The sequence below is a fragment of the Plectrocnemia conspersa genome, unplaced genomic scaffold (genome assembly GCF_051122295.1).
Source record: "Plectrocnemia conspersa isolate PC_06_02 unplaced genomic scaffold, ASM5112229v1 ptg000005l, whole genome shotgun sequence".
In the NCBI taxonomy this organism is placed as follows: domain Eukaryota; kingdom Metazoa; phylum Arthropoda; class Insecta; order Trichoptera; family Polycentropodidae; genus Plectrocnemia; species Plectrocnemia conspersa.
In genome coordinates, this window is record NW_028277169.1 from 21,477,898 (window position 1) to 21,491,216 (window position 13,319).

Sequence of the window (13,319 nt, forward strand, 5' to 3'; positions counted from 1 at the left end):
TTTATTTTATATAATTAAACCCAGTTAATTTTTAATTGCGCTGTTCTAAATGCCTCTTCTTCTTATTACACGTGATAAGTTGAGGTTTAAATCATTATATGTTTTATGTTTTTGACCATTTTAAGGCATTAAGTAAACCTTTCATATTATCATAGTTTTCATTTTATTAGATTTATAAATAAATTCGTAGGTGCGCGCGTAAGCGAATGGACTATTTTATATGTTTTTTTTTATTGTTTCAAAAATATATGTGGCTGTCAACTGTTGATTTTCACATACATAGTTACACTTAGATTGTGAAGAAAATGGTGGTAAAACCTCAAATTGACAATGGAAAATAATTATCTGACAAACGTGTTAATATCGGCTATATGTTGAAATTCTCATTATCGACTGTGGCATAATTGTAACATGAACTAGAAATATTTTTTTTATTTTTATGGCGCTCATTCTACATTGATTTTTGTGTGCGTCAGTGCATTTAGTACAATATATTATTTGATACATGGAGAAGCAAAACTATTGTAATTATAAAAATATGATACGATGAAAATGGTGTATTAAACATTCTGCTATTAATAGCAAAAACTTTTCGCCGCTAGTTAAAAACGCATATGCATATAAAAGCTATTGTTTAGAAAGAAATTCAGCCATCTTCAACGTTTCGCAATTTAGGATAAAGAAATGAATAACATGTATATTTAACATTGAGCACATTCCCGTTTCGAGTATATAAGAAAGCGTAAACTGTTAGACCTGACATACAGATTTTACAGATATTTACACTAGATGTGAATAAACAAGTTTCTATAAATGGAATATTGCATAAAAAATGTATTCACGCCCCGTCAATTTTAATTGCCTTGTGAAACGAATGATAATGGAGAAGTAGTTCTGTTCCCCTCCAATCGGGGAAGATATTGTATATTAGTTAAACAGCTTAAAATCAATACACAATGGAAATTGAATCTTCGAACATACGAAGAGCTAAAATATCAAGCTTATAATAATACAACTTTATTGAAAGGACATGAATTGTATCTCATTAAGGCAAACCATCAAATAGCATTCAGCATCTACACAAAACTTATATTTTATTTAACTTGAAGTGAAATATATCATTCATGCATATTTAGTTTACGACATTTTTGGTGACCTCGAATTAACTTTACTAAATTCTGATTTGGAATAGTGACGCTCTGAAAATCAATGTCATTGCTTGGCGTCATTCTACGTATCTCTGTCGACATTTCGCGTTCAATAAATATGGAATTATCATTGTTAAATCCCTTGTGCCAGGTCGAGCGCAACAACATAGAGAAGTTCAAAAGAACGTAAATAGAATCCAACTTTTAAATGAAAAATTTAATAAGTTAGCCGGCGAGGAAAAGGCAAAGGTGGCGGACGAAGAATTCCCACATTTCCCGGCGAAACGCGTGAATTATTCAAGCCGAGCTTTTAACACTTGTATTATTCATTGTCGGCGGTGGGCATCCCTTTGAGCGGGCATCCCTCCTGTCCCGAGCAGGGTCTCTGGTTTTTAGCAGGGATCTCTGAAAGTCTGAACGAGTCGCCCATTGTTCGACGGAAGCATTGGCTGCCTCTCTCCGAAGTTATGGCGATTGTTTGCACAGTTCTGTAATGGTTCTCGCGTCGGTGCGGGCCCGCAGGACGGAAATCGATAACGAGCCGATCTCTAAACTCCGACATTCTTATATATATGTATTCGTATATTTTATTTATGTGTTCAATAGTACACATGGTGATCCATATTCACTTTGTATTTGCTACAATGGTAGTTTAATAGTTTTATGATATTGCAAAGCTGAATTGTTGTAAACAAGTTCTTCAGTTATTTTTATTATTGTGGCTATATTTGTGCAATAATGTGAATTATGATATATATATACTCGTGCTGCATCATAGTAATCTTTAAGACATCTTGAAGGTTGAGTTCGAATCGGACTATTCGACGTGGTTTCACTTGATATTTATTCGGGCTAAACACTTGTGTGTTCAAAGCCGAAAACGCAAATGGAAGTCCAACATCCCGAATATTGCTTGATTATTTAACTAATCCTTATTATACACTTAGCTCATTGTCTTTGTTAGGGAATTGTAAACATAAGTTAGGCAGTGGTGTTTGCTACCTAATCGTTTAAAAATAATATTTAAGTATTTCTTTTTTTTTTAAAATCCGACCATCATGACTTGACAGGTTTTCCCAATCCGTCATAATGACCATAATAACATACAATAATTTGTTTAAGGAAATAAAAAAAATATGGTACACACCTAAAATAGATGAGCACTGTTCCATATATTTTTCCAGCTTTTCATAGCTGTTGCCGGAAACATCCCTATGTTTGTCAGTTTGTCAATGAAAAGCTGAATGGCTTATGCAAGAGCAGCGTTCTTCATCGCTGATGTTGCACATTATTTTGTTATATGCGTCGGCAATATAAATCTCGCTAATTTCCATAGAACATGAACGCCACAGCTTCCAATTTGTACACACATACATTCGCGCGTGCTAGAGCCGAGCCACAATAAGAAAGTCGTATACGACGCACGAAAATACGATTTTGTGTTGTTATTATTTCTACTTGCGTTGCAATAACGGTTATTATTGGGATACTGCAGTGTATTAACAAACTTTGGTGAGCTTAGTATAAGTCAATAACTATATTACAGGCATGATATATTTTTTAAAAATGCGATTGAAAACATTAAAAAAAATGATAAAATATTTTTTTATATAGTGATACAAATTACATACATATCATAGATAATATATATTTTTTTAAATATAATTATTACATTTAAAAAATAAAAATTCAAAATAAAATCAGTACGATTGTGTTAGTACAGCGTCCGTGTGTTTTGGATAAAAAGTGTTGTAAATGGCAATGCATTAATATTCCACTTGTCTTGTATTGAAGGCTAAAATCTATTTCGATTCATAGTAAATTCTACCATTAAAAATCAACTAGGTTGAATGAACTTCTTAATAATTCAATACAGACAAATTTGACGCTTATTTGTGGTCCCAATACTTAAAATATAAATTAACCTCAAAATTAATAATTTCTATTCTAAATTCATCTGAAATAATTTATGTGCAAAGTATTAACCTGTCTTCAAATTTTTCGACCAAATAAGCGTATTTTTTATCTGACACGCATGAATGGAATCTGTGTAGACCAGACTGAAAGTTTTTTATATATGATTTTATATTGTTAATAGCTTTTTTTAATATAAATTTTAATCAGATAAATAAAAAGTCTGCAATCCATTCTTTGTTAACTCAAATTTAGCAGAATATTTCTATTTAATGCTCGGTAAAATGTTAAAAAATCGATGTAAAGCTTTTCTTTTGCTTTGATAAAGCACATTACTATATTTAGATTCGATATCAGCCTGTTTGCATAAAAATTTTCAATGTGCAACATGTAGTTCTATACGCTGACAGTAACGAATCACGCTGGAAAAACTCTTGATAGCTGTAAGGATATCGCTGACGCTTTAAAAATAGTTTTACTTTGTCTATGACAAATAATATTCATCTTCCGATCACAATGGAAGCCATAACTTAGCCATGAAGTACGGTTTTAGAAAGCGCAAATCGCGTAGCTTATCGTGAATGGACTTATTATTGAAGGTTTATCTTCATGCTCCCCTTTAATACATTTTCATGTATGAATGTAACCCCGAGCCAATCAATATTGGAAACTTTAAGACCAATCAATACTATATGATGTACATACTTATTCATAAATATTTTTATAATTTTTACTGACAGGCATTAATGGGCCAGAAACACTGTTTTACTAACCTTTTATGCTTCTTTAAGTCCCTCGATACATAAATCCAAGACCAAATTCTATAGACCGAATTCTAAAAAGCACTTGTAAAAGTTTGTTATAAACTTAAGTAACTTCGGTTTTAAAAACGATTTTGTTAGCTTTTTTTGAGTTTCATAAGTATCGATTATTTTTTATTTTTTTAAGTTAAAAACAATTTTTTTATAAATAATGGATTAACTGCGACTGATATTTTTACGCGCTATTTCGAAAGTTGCGAAAATGTAGGGAGCACATATTCATGTCATAAGTTATAGTGTTTTTCAACCTTAAATTATACAAAAAAAAAATATATTACAAGACTTAAAGGTTCATGACACTTTTAGGTGTCCAGTGCACACTGGCGATTTTTTGATGACTTCTATAGGTGTCATCCGCGGTCAAAAGGTTAAATTATACATGACTACGTTTTTGAGCTGAACTATAGTAGGATATATATGTTTGTGTAAAAGTATTTTCTTATTTGAGACTCATTGAAAAAATTGTCAAGGCATCATTCTTAAGCTTTCAGTAAATAAATAGTGAGCAAACAAAATTAAATTAAAGAAAATTAATTTTGAGTAAAGCAAAGAAATGTATAGATTGTTGACTGTTGTTGAAAATAAAAAAGTTACTCTTAATTAATTAATAGCTTACCTTGTCCATAAAAATAAATCCTAGTAATTTTGCAATATCAGAGATATATGTGGATATATCAAGACACGTTGAAAAGTATTGAAATACGTTCAATCAATTTCATATTTTTCGTCAATTCATCAATTATATGCATGAAAGCAAATGTTGACAATATATACATATATATACTATTTTACCAACAGTCTTATAGATATCGATATAAGTGCTGTTACATTATAAAAGTTTATTATTAAAGTCTTGATTCTAGCCCTTTTCAATAATGATTTTTTTACTCTCCTCTTAATATTTTTTTCTAATAGTCCATTTATCTATTGCTCAAAATTTTGTATCACTTTTTTTAAATCTGTAATCAGAGAATGTTGTCTAATTATTTATAATGAATTTCATTTAATATGTAATACACAAGCGAAAAGTGCTTTTATTATTTATATAGCAATCTTAGTTAACAATATGTAGCACTGTCCTACATTTATTTATGTTTATATTTTTATAACGATATTATAAAAATATTTACTTATTAAAGTACAATATTCAAAGAAATGTGCTTACATTTAATACACATTTATTATATGTGAGAAAAATATTTTAATAGCAAAGTAATGCTAGAAATAATGATAAAAATCTGAAAAAATGGCAAAAGTAAGTACGTGAAGTTAAAAAGGTGATAAGGAAAAATATCTTTACGAGTGTACATTTTTTTTTCTTGTATTTTTCATTCTGATACTCTCGATGCTAATTTACTTTCAGATATGTACTATATTCGTAAGATTTTTAATGTATACGTTTGTCTTTCATACAAAGAGTATTACATAAACGTAACGTATTGTGTATTAGGTTCATATATTAAAAATATTTTTCATATATTAGAAAAATAATATATTTTCTAATTTAAGCTCAGTGTGAAAAAATATATGCTTCGATGTAGAAAATAAGTCTTGCATTAAATTATTGAATTTTATAATGAATTGAATAGGTGACAATCAGATACTTTTTAGCCATAATCTATAATGTTATATGCGCGTTGTTGTATGGTAAGATAACCCCTTTTCTGTTCACTGATTCAGTTATTTCCTTTTGAAGGGCGGTGTTTAACAGTTATTTACAATAACGTTCAAATGTAATTGTATAATTGGATTCCAGAAACTAATAATGCAGGATACTCATTATATCCAACCACACTCAAATGCTTTTAAAAGTGTTTTGGCAAAGCTTTGAAAGCGTTTAATTGACTTTTATTTGTGTACTACCCATTTGTCATCTTGAGTATCTAAAACAGTAAAAGTGTTTGTATGTTTGCATTGAATTTTACGAAGCACGCGTTAAAACATGATTAATAAAATTTTCAACCAAAAAAACAAGTATGTAATTTAATAGTTAAAAACAGAAAATATCAATATAAAAAAAAACATTTTATACCAATTTATCGTCTTTATAATTATATTATAATAAAAATGCTTTATGACGTAGACCGTGAAATTATAATAATAATTTAAAATTCTTTTGTATTCGATCCAGATACGGAACACTGGGTTTTCATTCATTTTGGTGTAAATTTCGCATTTTAAGCCTTTCCAACCGTGCAAAAAAGTATAATCACAATACGCACATTCTTTATAGAGCCGTATTAAATATTTTCGCCTGCTTAGTTTTTATTGAGCTCAAATCGTAAAGCTGCTGCTTCAAATTCACCACGTGTATCAATGTAGATATATGTATGTATTATAATATAAAGACTGGTCCATATTATTTTGCTTTTTATCTATTATATTATCCCGCATTCAAGTCATGCCTTTAAAAAAATAAGGTTAAACACCATGCCATGCTTTAGAAATCAATCTCAAACAGATAGTGTTAATAGAGATTTTAGCAGTAATATTTCAGTTTAATACAGTTAGACAACGAAATGCGAGGTTGCGAAATAGAACGTAAAACCTTCATTCTCCCTTCGAACATTCTTTGCTAACAATTAGAGATAAGAAAAGGTTATTTAATAGAGCATAATACATGTAGGTTAATTAAATTGGATGGTAATATTGACATTAATTGCCTTTCACATAGAAACAATTTTGAATAACTAATGTTTTAGTATAATAACGCACTTTTGCCAATTTAAACAAATCGGTAATGATATAAATATTCCAGGAAAATAATTAATTACAGACTAATTTTAACATATTTCTGCAATTTTTCATAGCATATCATAAAATATTCTTGACATTATATTCGCTAATGATTTTATAAATTAATTATACTAATGTATGTTCTCGATTAGTAACAAAACAGAATTCATTAATCTTAAAGCACATTATTTAAACATAATATTATCCTTTCAGAAAAAAATATTTATATACATAATATCAATGTGGGTCTGTTAAAGAAATATTCTAGTTATAAGTCGTATTTAAATTACTGAATAGAGTATTCAATAATGTTAGCGTGGAATAATTTTAAAATCTAAATTTGTTTATTATAAAAGCACGAAAAATGGCTCACCCGTCCTAATATATGTTTCTATTGTGAGTCTAAGGATTAACAGAAACTTTATGATGTGCTGACTGACCATTGGCAACTCTCGCGGATTATAAACTTGAAAGCATCATAAAATTGTATAATCTTCTATTTATGAATTACCTAATGTATATGCAGAATTTGCACAACGTGAAGAATAAATATTTTTGTACTTCTAAATCGATAATAAATATTAATTACTCAATCAAATATTTTTTTCTGAGTAATTAGTATCAAAATTGCATTGGAGTATTAAAAAAAATCTGTTCACATTTATTACTAGAGAGCAAACCATCAACCGATGGATAACGAGCGATCAAGACTCTAACACTGACGGTAAATAATAACAAAATACTTTAATACAGTTTTTTGTATATGACCGTTCATCGAGTATGTCATGTGTATTTTTTGCAAATACTTGCATTTTTTAAACGGAATCTGTTTGAAGATGCCGATATGAAATGTGTCATAAAACTTACGTTTTGAAACAATTTGTACTCTCGGACTGTTAAATAGGGATTTCCTGTCCATTTTCGATACACCGCTCTCATTAACCACTTAATCTCTAAATGGGTTTTGCGATCAACAAAATATGTTCACGCCTTGAATAAGTTGAATTGCAAGGTGAACACTATAGATATACGCATTGTTTATTGCATCCTTCACGTACAAAAGGGTAGTTTTTCTATTCAAGAGCAGTTAACAGGCGCGCTTATGTTTGTTCAGTTACACAATTGTGGTATTGAGTATTAACCTTTTGTAAAAGCGCGTTGGTATTTCCTTTTCATAGATTTTAAATTGTCGTTTGAATGACTTTTTAATGAACAACGCATCTGAGTGACCTTTCACAATATTATTAACAAAACTGATATATGCTTTATAGGCATCTTTATTACGGTGTTTTTAAAGCGGCTTACTTTATATTTTTATCGGCTGTCTGGCTTAGTAAATTTTAGCTTACAATTTTGCTATACCTAACAGAATCAACATATGCACCTATATGGCTTCTCACAACTATAAGCTTTGAGCGAAGTGAACTATTATGGTTTAGGGTGTTCTCTTCTGGGCTTTTCTATATATATTTTTATGGGTGGAAATTTTTGTACCGATAGTCATATCATGCAGAGCTGTGAAATTGATTTGTTTTAGTTCATTATCGTTACTTTTTATACGTAAGCTATGGTTCTTTTTCTACATTGACATTTACATTGGCTAGCATAATACTATTGTTTCTGGATATCCTTATAGCGTTTTATCCAGCATGTCATTCTTTAGTTGTTTGATGGGCGCAGATTATACTGTAATTATTAAATATGTTTTTCAATTCGGATGACAAGTGTAAAATCATCCGTAAAACCCGCGCATAATTGAGGGTAGAAAATGTTCTGTATAACATATTCTCCAGAATGGCAGCCGGTCAAAAGAGCGTGCGTCAAATGAGCGCCGTCATATGAGCGCTGCATATAAGCGCTGCGTCATAAGACCGTTTAAGCGCTGTAACAAAATAGCGTGCGTCAAATGCGCAGACAGTCATATAAGCGTTTGACAAAAAAGAGCACGTCATAAAAGCGCTAAAATACTTAGAGAAAATCAAGTAATGAATATTTTAGGAATTAGGTATACAAAATATATGTAAATTGTGAGAAATTTACAAAGAATAAAAATTCACGAGATATAAGCGGTAAAATTAGTAAATGAAAAAAAAATTAAAATGATTAGTCAATGAAAACATTATTATTTATTAATTATTACGTACTTACAAAAGTATGGCTCCCCATCCCCATACGTACGATATACATTTCGTGCTTTGTCTATTCCAAAAAGGGTTGAATTTCGTGCTTTGTCTATTCCAAAAAGGGTTGTATTTATACAAATAGTAATCTGTCTAATATTTTATTAAGATCTATCTATTAAGAAGATTAATCCTTATAGAGAGTTGTAAGTCATTCGTTGTATTTTATATGAACAAACAAGGGTTTAAATGGGTAAATTTAATAATCAAATAAACGTGTTAATAAATTAAGTATATAAAATAGATTTGTTTCATCATAGACACCTTGTACATGTAAAAGTCTATATTCCCACGTGTGCCCGCCTTCTGGGATGATCAGACTTTAGCTTTCGTGCCAGCTTCGTATAATAATGAATAGAAAATATACCAATTAAAAGTTACAAAAACCCAAAACCCAACCGCGATGCTTTGAAAATTGAAAATTATATTTTATTTATCGCATATAAATAAAAAAAAACTTTCGAAAAATGTTTTACGATATTTTTATTTGCTCTTTGATTATCTGCAAATATGTACTTTTCACCGAAGTTGTAAAATTAAAGTAAAAAAGCTAGACCATATGCTGTAGAAGATCCATTATAACTAATAGGTACATATTTACATATGTATATGTATACTGAACACAAAAATTGATTAAAATACTAAATTAACCCAACGTCTTGGCTCATTTCTGACCATAGATATGAAAATTTTCGATATACAAACATATATCATATGTGTGGGTTTATTAATATGTACATATATATGTATGATTAATACATTATTATGTATGATTAATACATTATTATGTATGATTAATACATTAATCGTTTAATTAACAAAAATATATTATTTAAAATTTGTACTAAGCAGACATTCGCGATAAAGTGTAGTTGTCTAAAATAAATGTAAAAAAGGTCTGATGAGCCATATACCTGCCCTATAACTGTACGCATTTATTGCAAGTCGAGTCGATAATTATTTGTAAATTTAATGAAACATTAGAGAACAAATGTAATAATAAATTCAAAATCAGCGTTTCATTTTAGTAAAAATATATGTACAATATATCGTACGTATGGGGATGGGGAATAAATAATAATGTTTTCATTGACTAATCATTTTAATCGTCATTACGCTCTGGCACATAAAATACTAATTTTACCGCCTATATCTCGTGAATTTTTATTCTTTGTAAATTTCTCACAATTTACATATATTTTGTATACATAATTCCTAAAATATTCATTACTTGATTTTATCCAAATATTTCAGCGCTTTTATGACGTGCTCTTTTTTGTCAAACGCTCATATGACTGTCTGCGCATTTGACGCGCTTTATTTTGTTACAGCGCTACTTTGGTAAACGCTCTTATGACGCAGCGCTTATAAGGCAGCGCTCTTTTGACGCACGCCCATTTGTCCGCGCTCATTTGTGACGTTGCCCTCCAGAACTATTCTTGATTAAACTCAAAAGTTCTCTCTAGATATTGTATGTATTAAAATGTATCAATTACGAACATCCTATATATAATTTGATCTCGTCAATACAGCTTCCATTTCGAACTTCGGACGCCTTTCGCTTTAATTACGTAAAACAACCGCTACGCGTTGAAACTATGGCGCTATATTATATCGGAAGCGAATGCAATTTCCTACCGGCTGGCACCGTGATTGGATTGGCTTGAATTAGAATATTGTATACATAGTGTAGATTTGCTATGAAAGGCATTGTTCGAACGCTTTGTAATGAAAGCATTACTATACCGACATAGAATATGCAATAGTTCCGTTGAATATCGATTGGCATGCGTGAATAGCGTTAAATTATACGAGAGTGACACGTGTAATTAGCGACAAGGATTAATAGATTTACTTTGAGTTATGTAATTAATTGTATGTCATATTATATGAATACGCATTGTAGCGAAAGTGTGATGAAATGCGTATTATGATACATATCGATCGCTTTAGAGACAATTAAATTTTTTTTGCTTATAGCTTTTTGCTATAATTCTCAATATAGAATATTTTTATTATTGAAAGAAAATATTTTATTTCCTAAAAATAGATAATTGGATCATAAAAAATAAAGTCTGAATGCTCTTTTGTCATTAGATGTAAACAACAATTTAGTAGGATTTAACATTAAAAATAAACTTATTTATATATATTTTTTACAATTCTAAATATAATTTTAATTCTACAAAATGACATACGAAAGATCTGAAATATCTTATTTATGTATTCAATTCACTTATGGGTGTATATATAACATAATATATAAAATATAAGTACTAATAAATTTTGATACCAGGGTGTGATCCTTATCTATTTTTAGCCTAAATTAAATTCCCCAGTTTGTCCCAGCATACAAAACCTTTAACCGTATAAATTCGGAAAATCGCTATTACATCTAATTTGGGACCTAGTTAAATTTATGGCTGTTAGCCAACGCAGACGTCCCCAGAGTAGTATACACAACATTACAACAAACTTTTGTTCGTGCTATTTTACGTGACACTTAAAAAAGAACAGAATTTTTTGGCAGAGAATACGAATCATAAAAAGTAAAAATTTAATTAATTTAACTGTGTCGTTAACAAATCGTGAGCCATTTTGCAATACAACAACTTGAATATATTTATTTTTCATTCCAGAACTGGAAGATGCAGTGAACAAAGCAAGAACTGAAGAGATCAGAATACCATTTGGTGTGGGAATAGCGGGCAGTGTGGCCCAAACAAAGCAACCCATTAACATCAGGGATGCTTATGCAGATCCTCGCTTCAATGCAGATATTGACCACCGAACTGGCTATCGTACTCGCCTGATCCTTTGTCTTCCAATTTGTAACTACGAGGGTGACGTCATCGGTGTAGCTCAGATCATCAACAAGACTAACGGTACGTACTAATTGCTTAATCGCTCTTATATAATCGTTGTATTCTAGGTTCATACACGATTACCGTCTCCGTAACATATTATATTTATAACATAAATTGATCTTTCGTCTCCAATTATTCCGATAGAATAGTTTCGTATATTATATATATGGAGGGAAACTATCATTCTATCATACACACAATAATATTTGAAGAGCTTTTGATAAGCATAGGTTGCATCAAGGCAATAATATTATAAAAACCGGGTTAAATACCGGATTCGTCGTTTATCCTAGATTGAATCAATGGTTTCGAAAAGCTTAAAAGCAAACAAGAGGGACAAGTATAATACTGTCAGTTAATCCTAAGCTACGGTCGTGAATGACGTAGGCGCTCAAAGCTATGTAAGTCTCGAGAGATTTGACAACGTGACGTTCGCGATTCGAATAGGATAGAGATTCTCTTGAAATGGTCTGCTCGACATATTTTAATTGTTCTGATAAGCGAAGAAAATATATCTTTACTTTTTATTTTATTTTCAATCTTCCGTTGTAACCTGACAGGCGTAAGCCCAGTGTGTTACAGTGGGGTAAATCTGTACCAATTGGGTAAGTTAATCTGACAATGAATATCATTACAAATAAGATTTTCCCAGACTTTCCTTGTCTTATATAACAATTAAAATAAATCGAGCTACACTATATTTGCGTTAATACAGTCAGTTCGAGAGCTATCCATTTCATAATTATTCATAATTATTCCGTTTTTTTTTTTTTAAATAAACCGGAGTATTTATAAGTACATCGAACATATATCCGTATCGTGTGCTTTAGGAGCGTAAACTCAAGCTTGTCATCTTTTTCTAAATTATGAATAGTGATGAAATAAATAGCTCTCGAACTGACTGTGTTAACGCAAATATAGTTTAGGTCGTGCATAGTACATAGTACATGTAACATATATTTTATTTTTAAAGTAAAAAAAAATGTGTATGTAAACGTATTTAAATTTATTAAATGCAATATGATAATTTAAAATGTTATACATTTAACGATAAATAAGTTTGCTTGAAATAACAAGTTATAAATTGTTAAAGCAATGAGATTTATATATAATAGAGTGAAATCCTTTATCAAAAGTTCGTAAATCTAATAATATAACAACCTTGTCAATCATTTCAAAATTTCAAGTTTCGCCATTGTACTCCTCGAGTTTTGTCCAATAAGTTAACCATAGAAAAGATAAGTCAATATCTTAATTACGTACCGATGGTATATCCAAGCTATTATCAAAACCTCAATACTTGAATATTTGATACAAATAATAAAAATCAATGTTAATATTATATTGATTAATGCGATAATAAACATATAATATAAACCTGTAATATCCGTAAAAGTCTGTAAAATCATTAAGCTGAGCTTTTATTCTTTAACGAGCTAATTTGATTTGATCTTAATTGTTAATAAACATTTTCTTTGTATACACTTAAGAGTTATTACGTTATGATTTTTACACGATTTATATTAAAGGTTTAGTCGCGATATTCTGATTTAAAGAATATTAGAAATTGTAAGAAAATGTTGTTAGTACAGTGCTTTCATTATTAGTCTTTAAAAGTCCATGTCATGCCCAAAATGGTTTTACCATTGCACT

General features: G+C 30.0%; 1 protein-coding gene across 2 annotated transcripts in view; it reads left to right on the top strand.

Moving 5' to 3' along the window:
- Nucleotides 1–13,319, top strand: part of LOC148235167 (cGMP-specific 3',5'-cyclic phosphodiesterase-like) — a 117,651-nt gene that overhangs the window by 72,122 nt on the left and 32,210 nt on the right. For both annotated transcript variants that reach the window (XM_088186351.1, XM_088186350.1), the window contains exon 4: nucleotides 11,439–11,684. In XM_088186351.1, coding sequence (XP_088042477.1) covers nucleotides 11,439–11,684 — 246 coding nt within the window. The remainder of the gene's footprint in view (nucleotides 1–11,438; nucleotides 11,685–13,319) is intronic.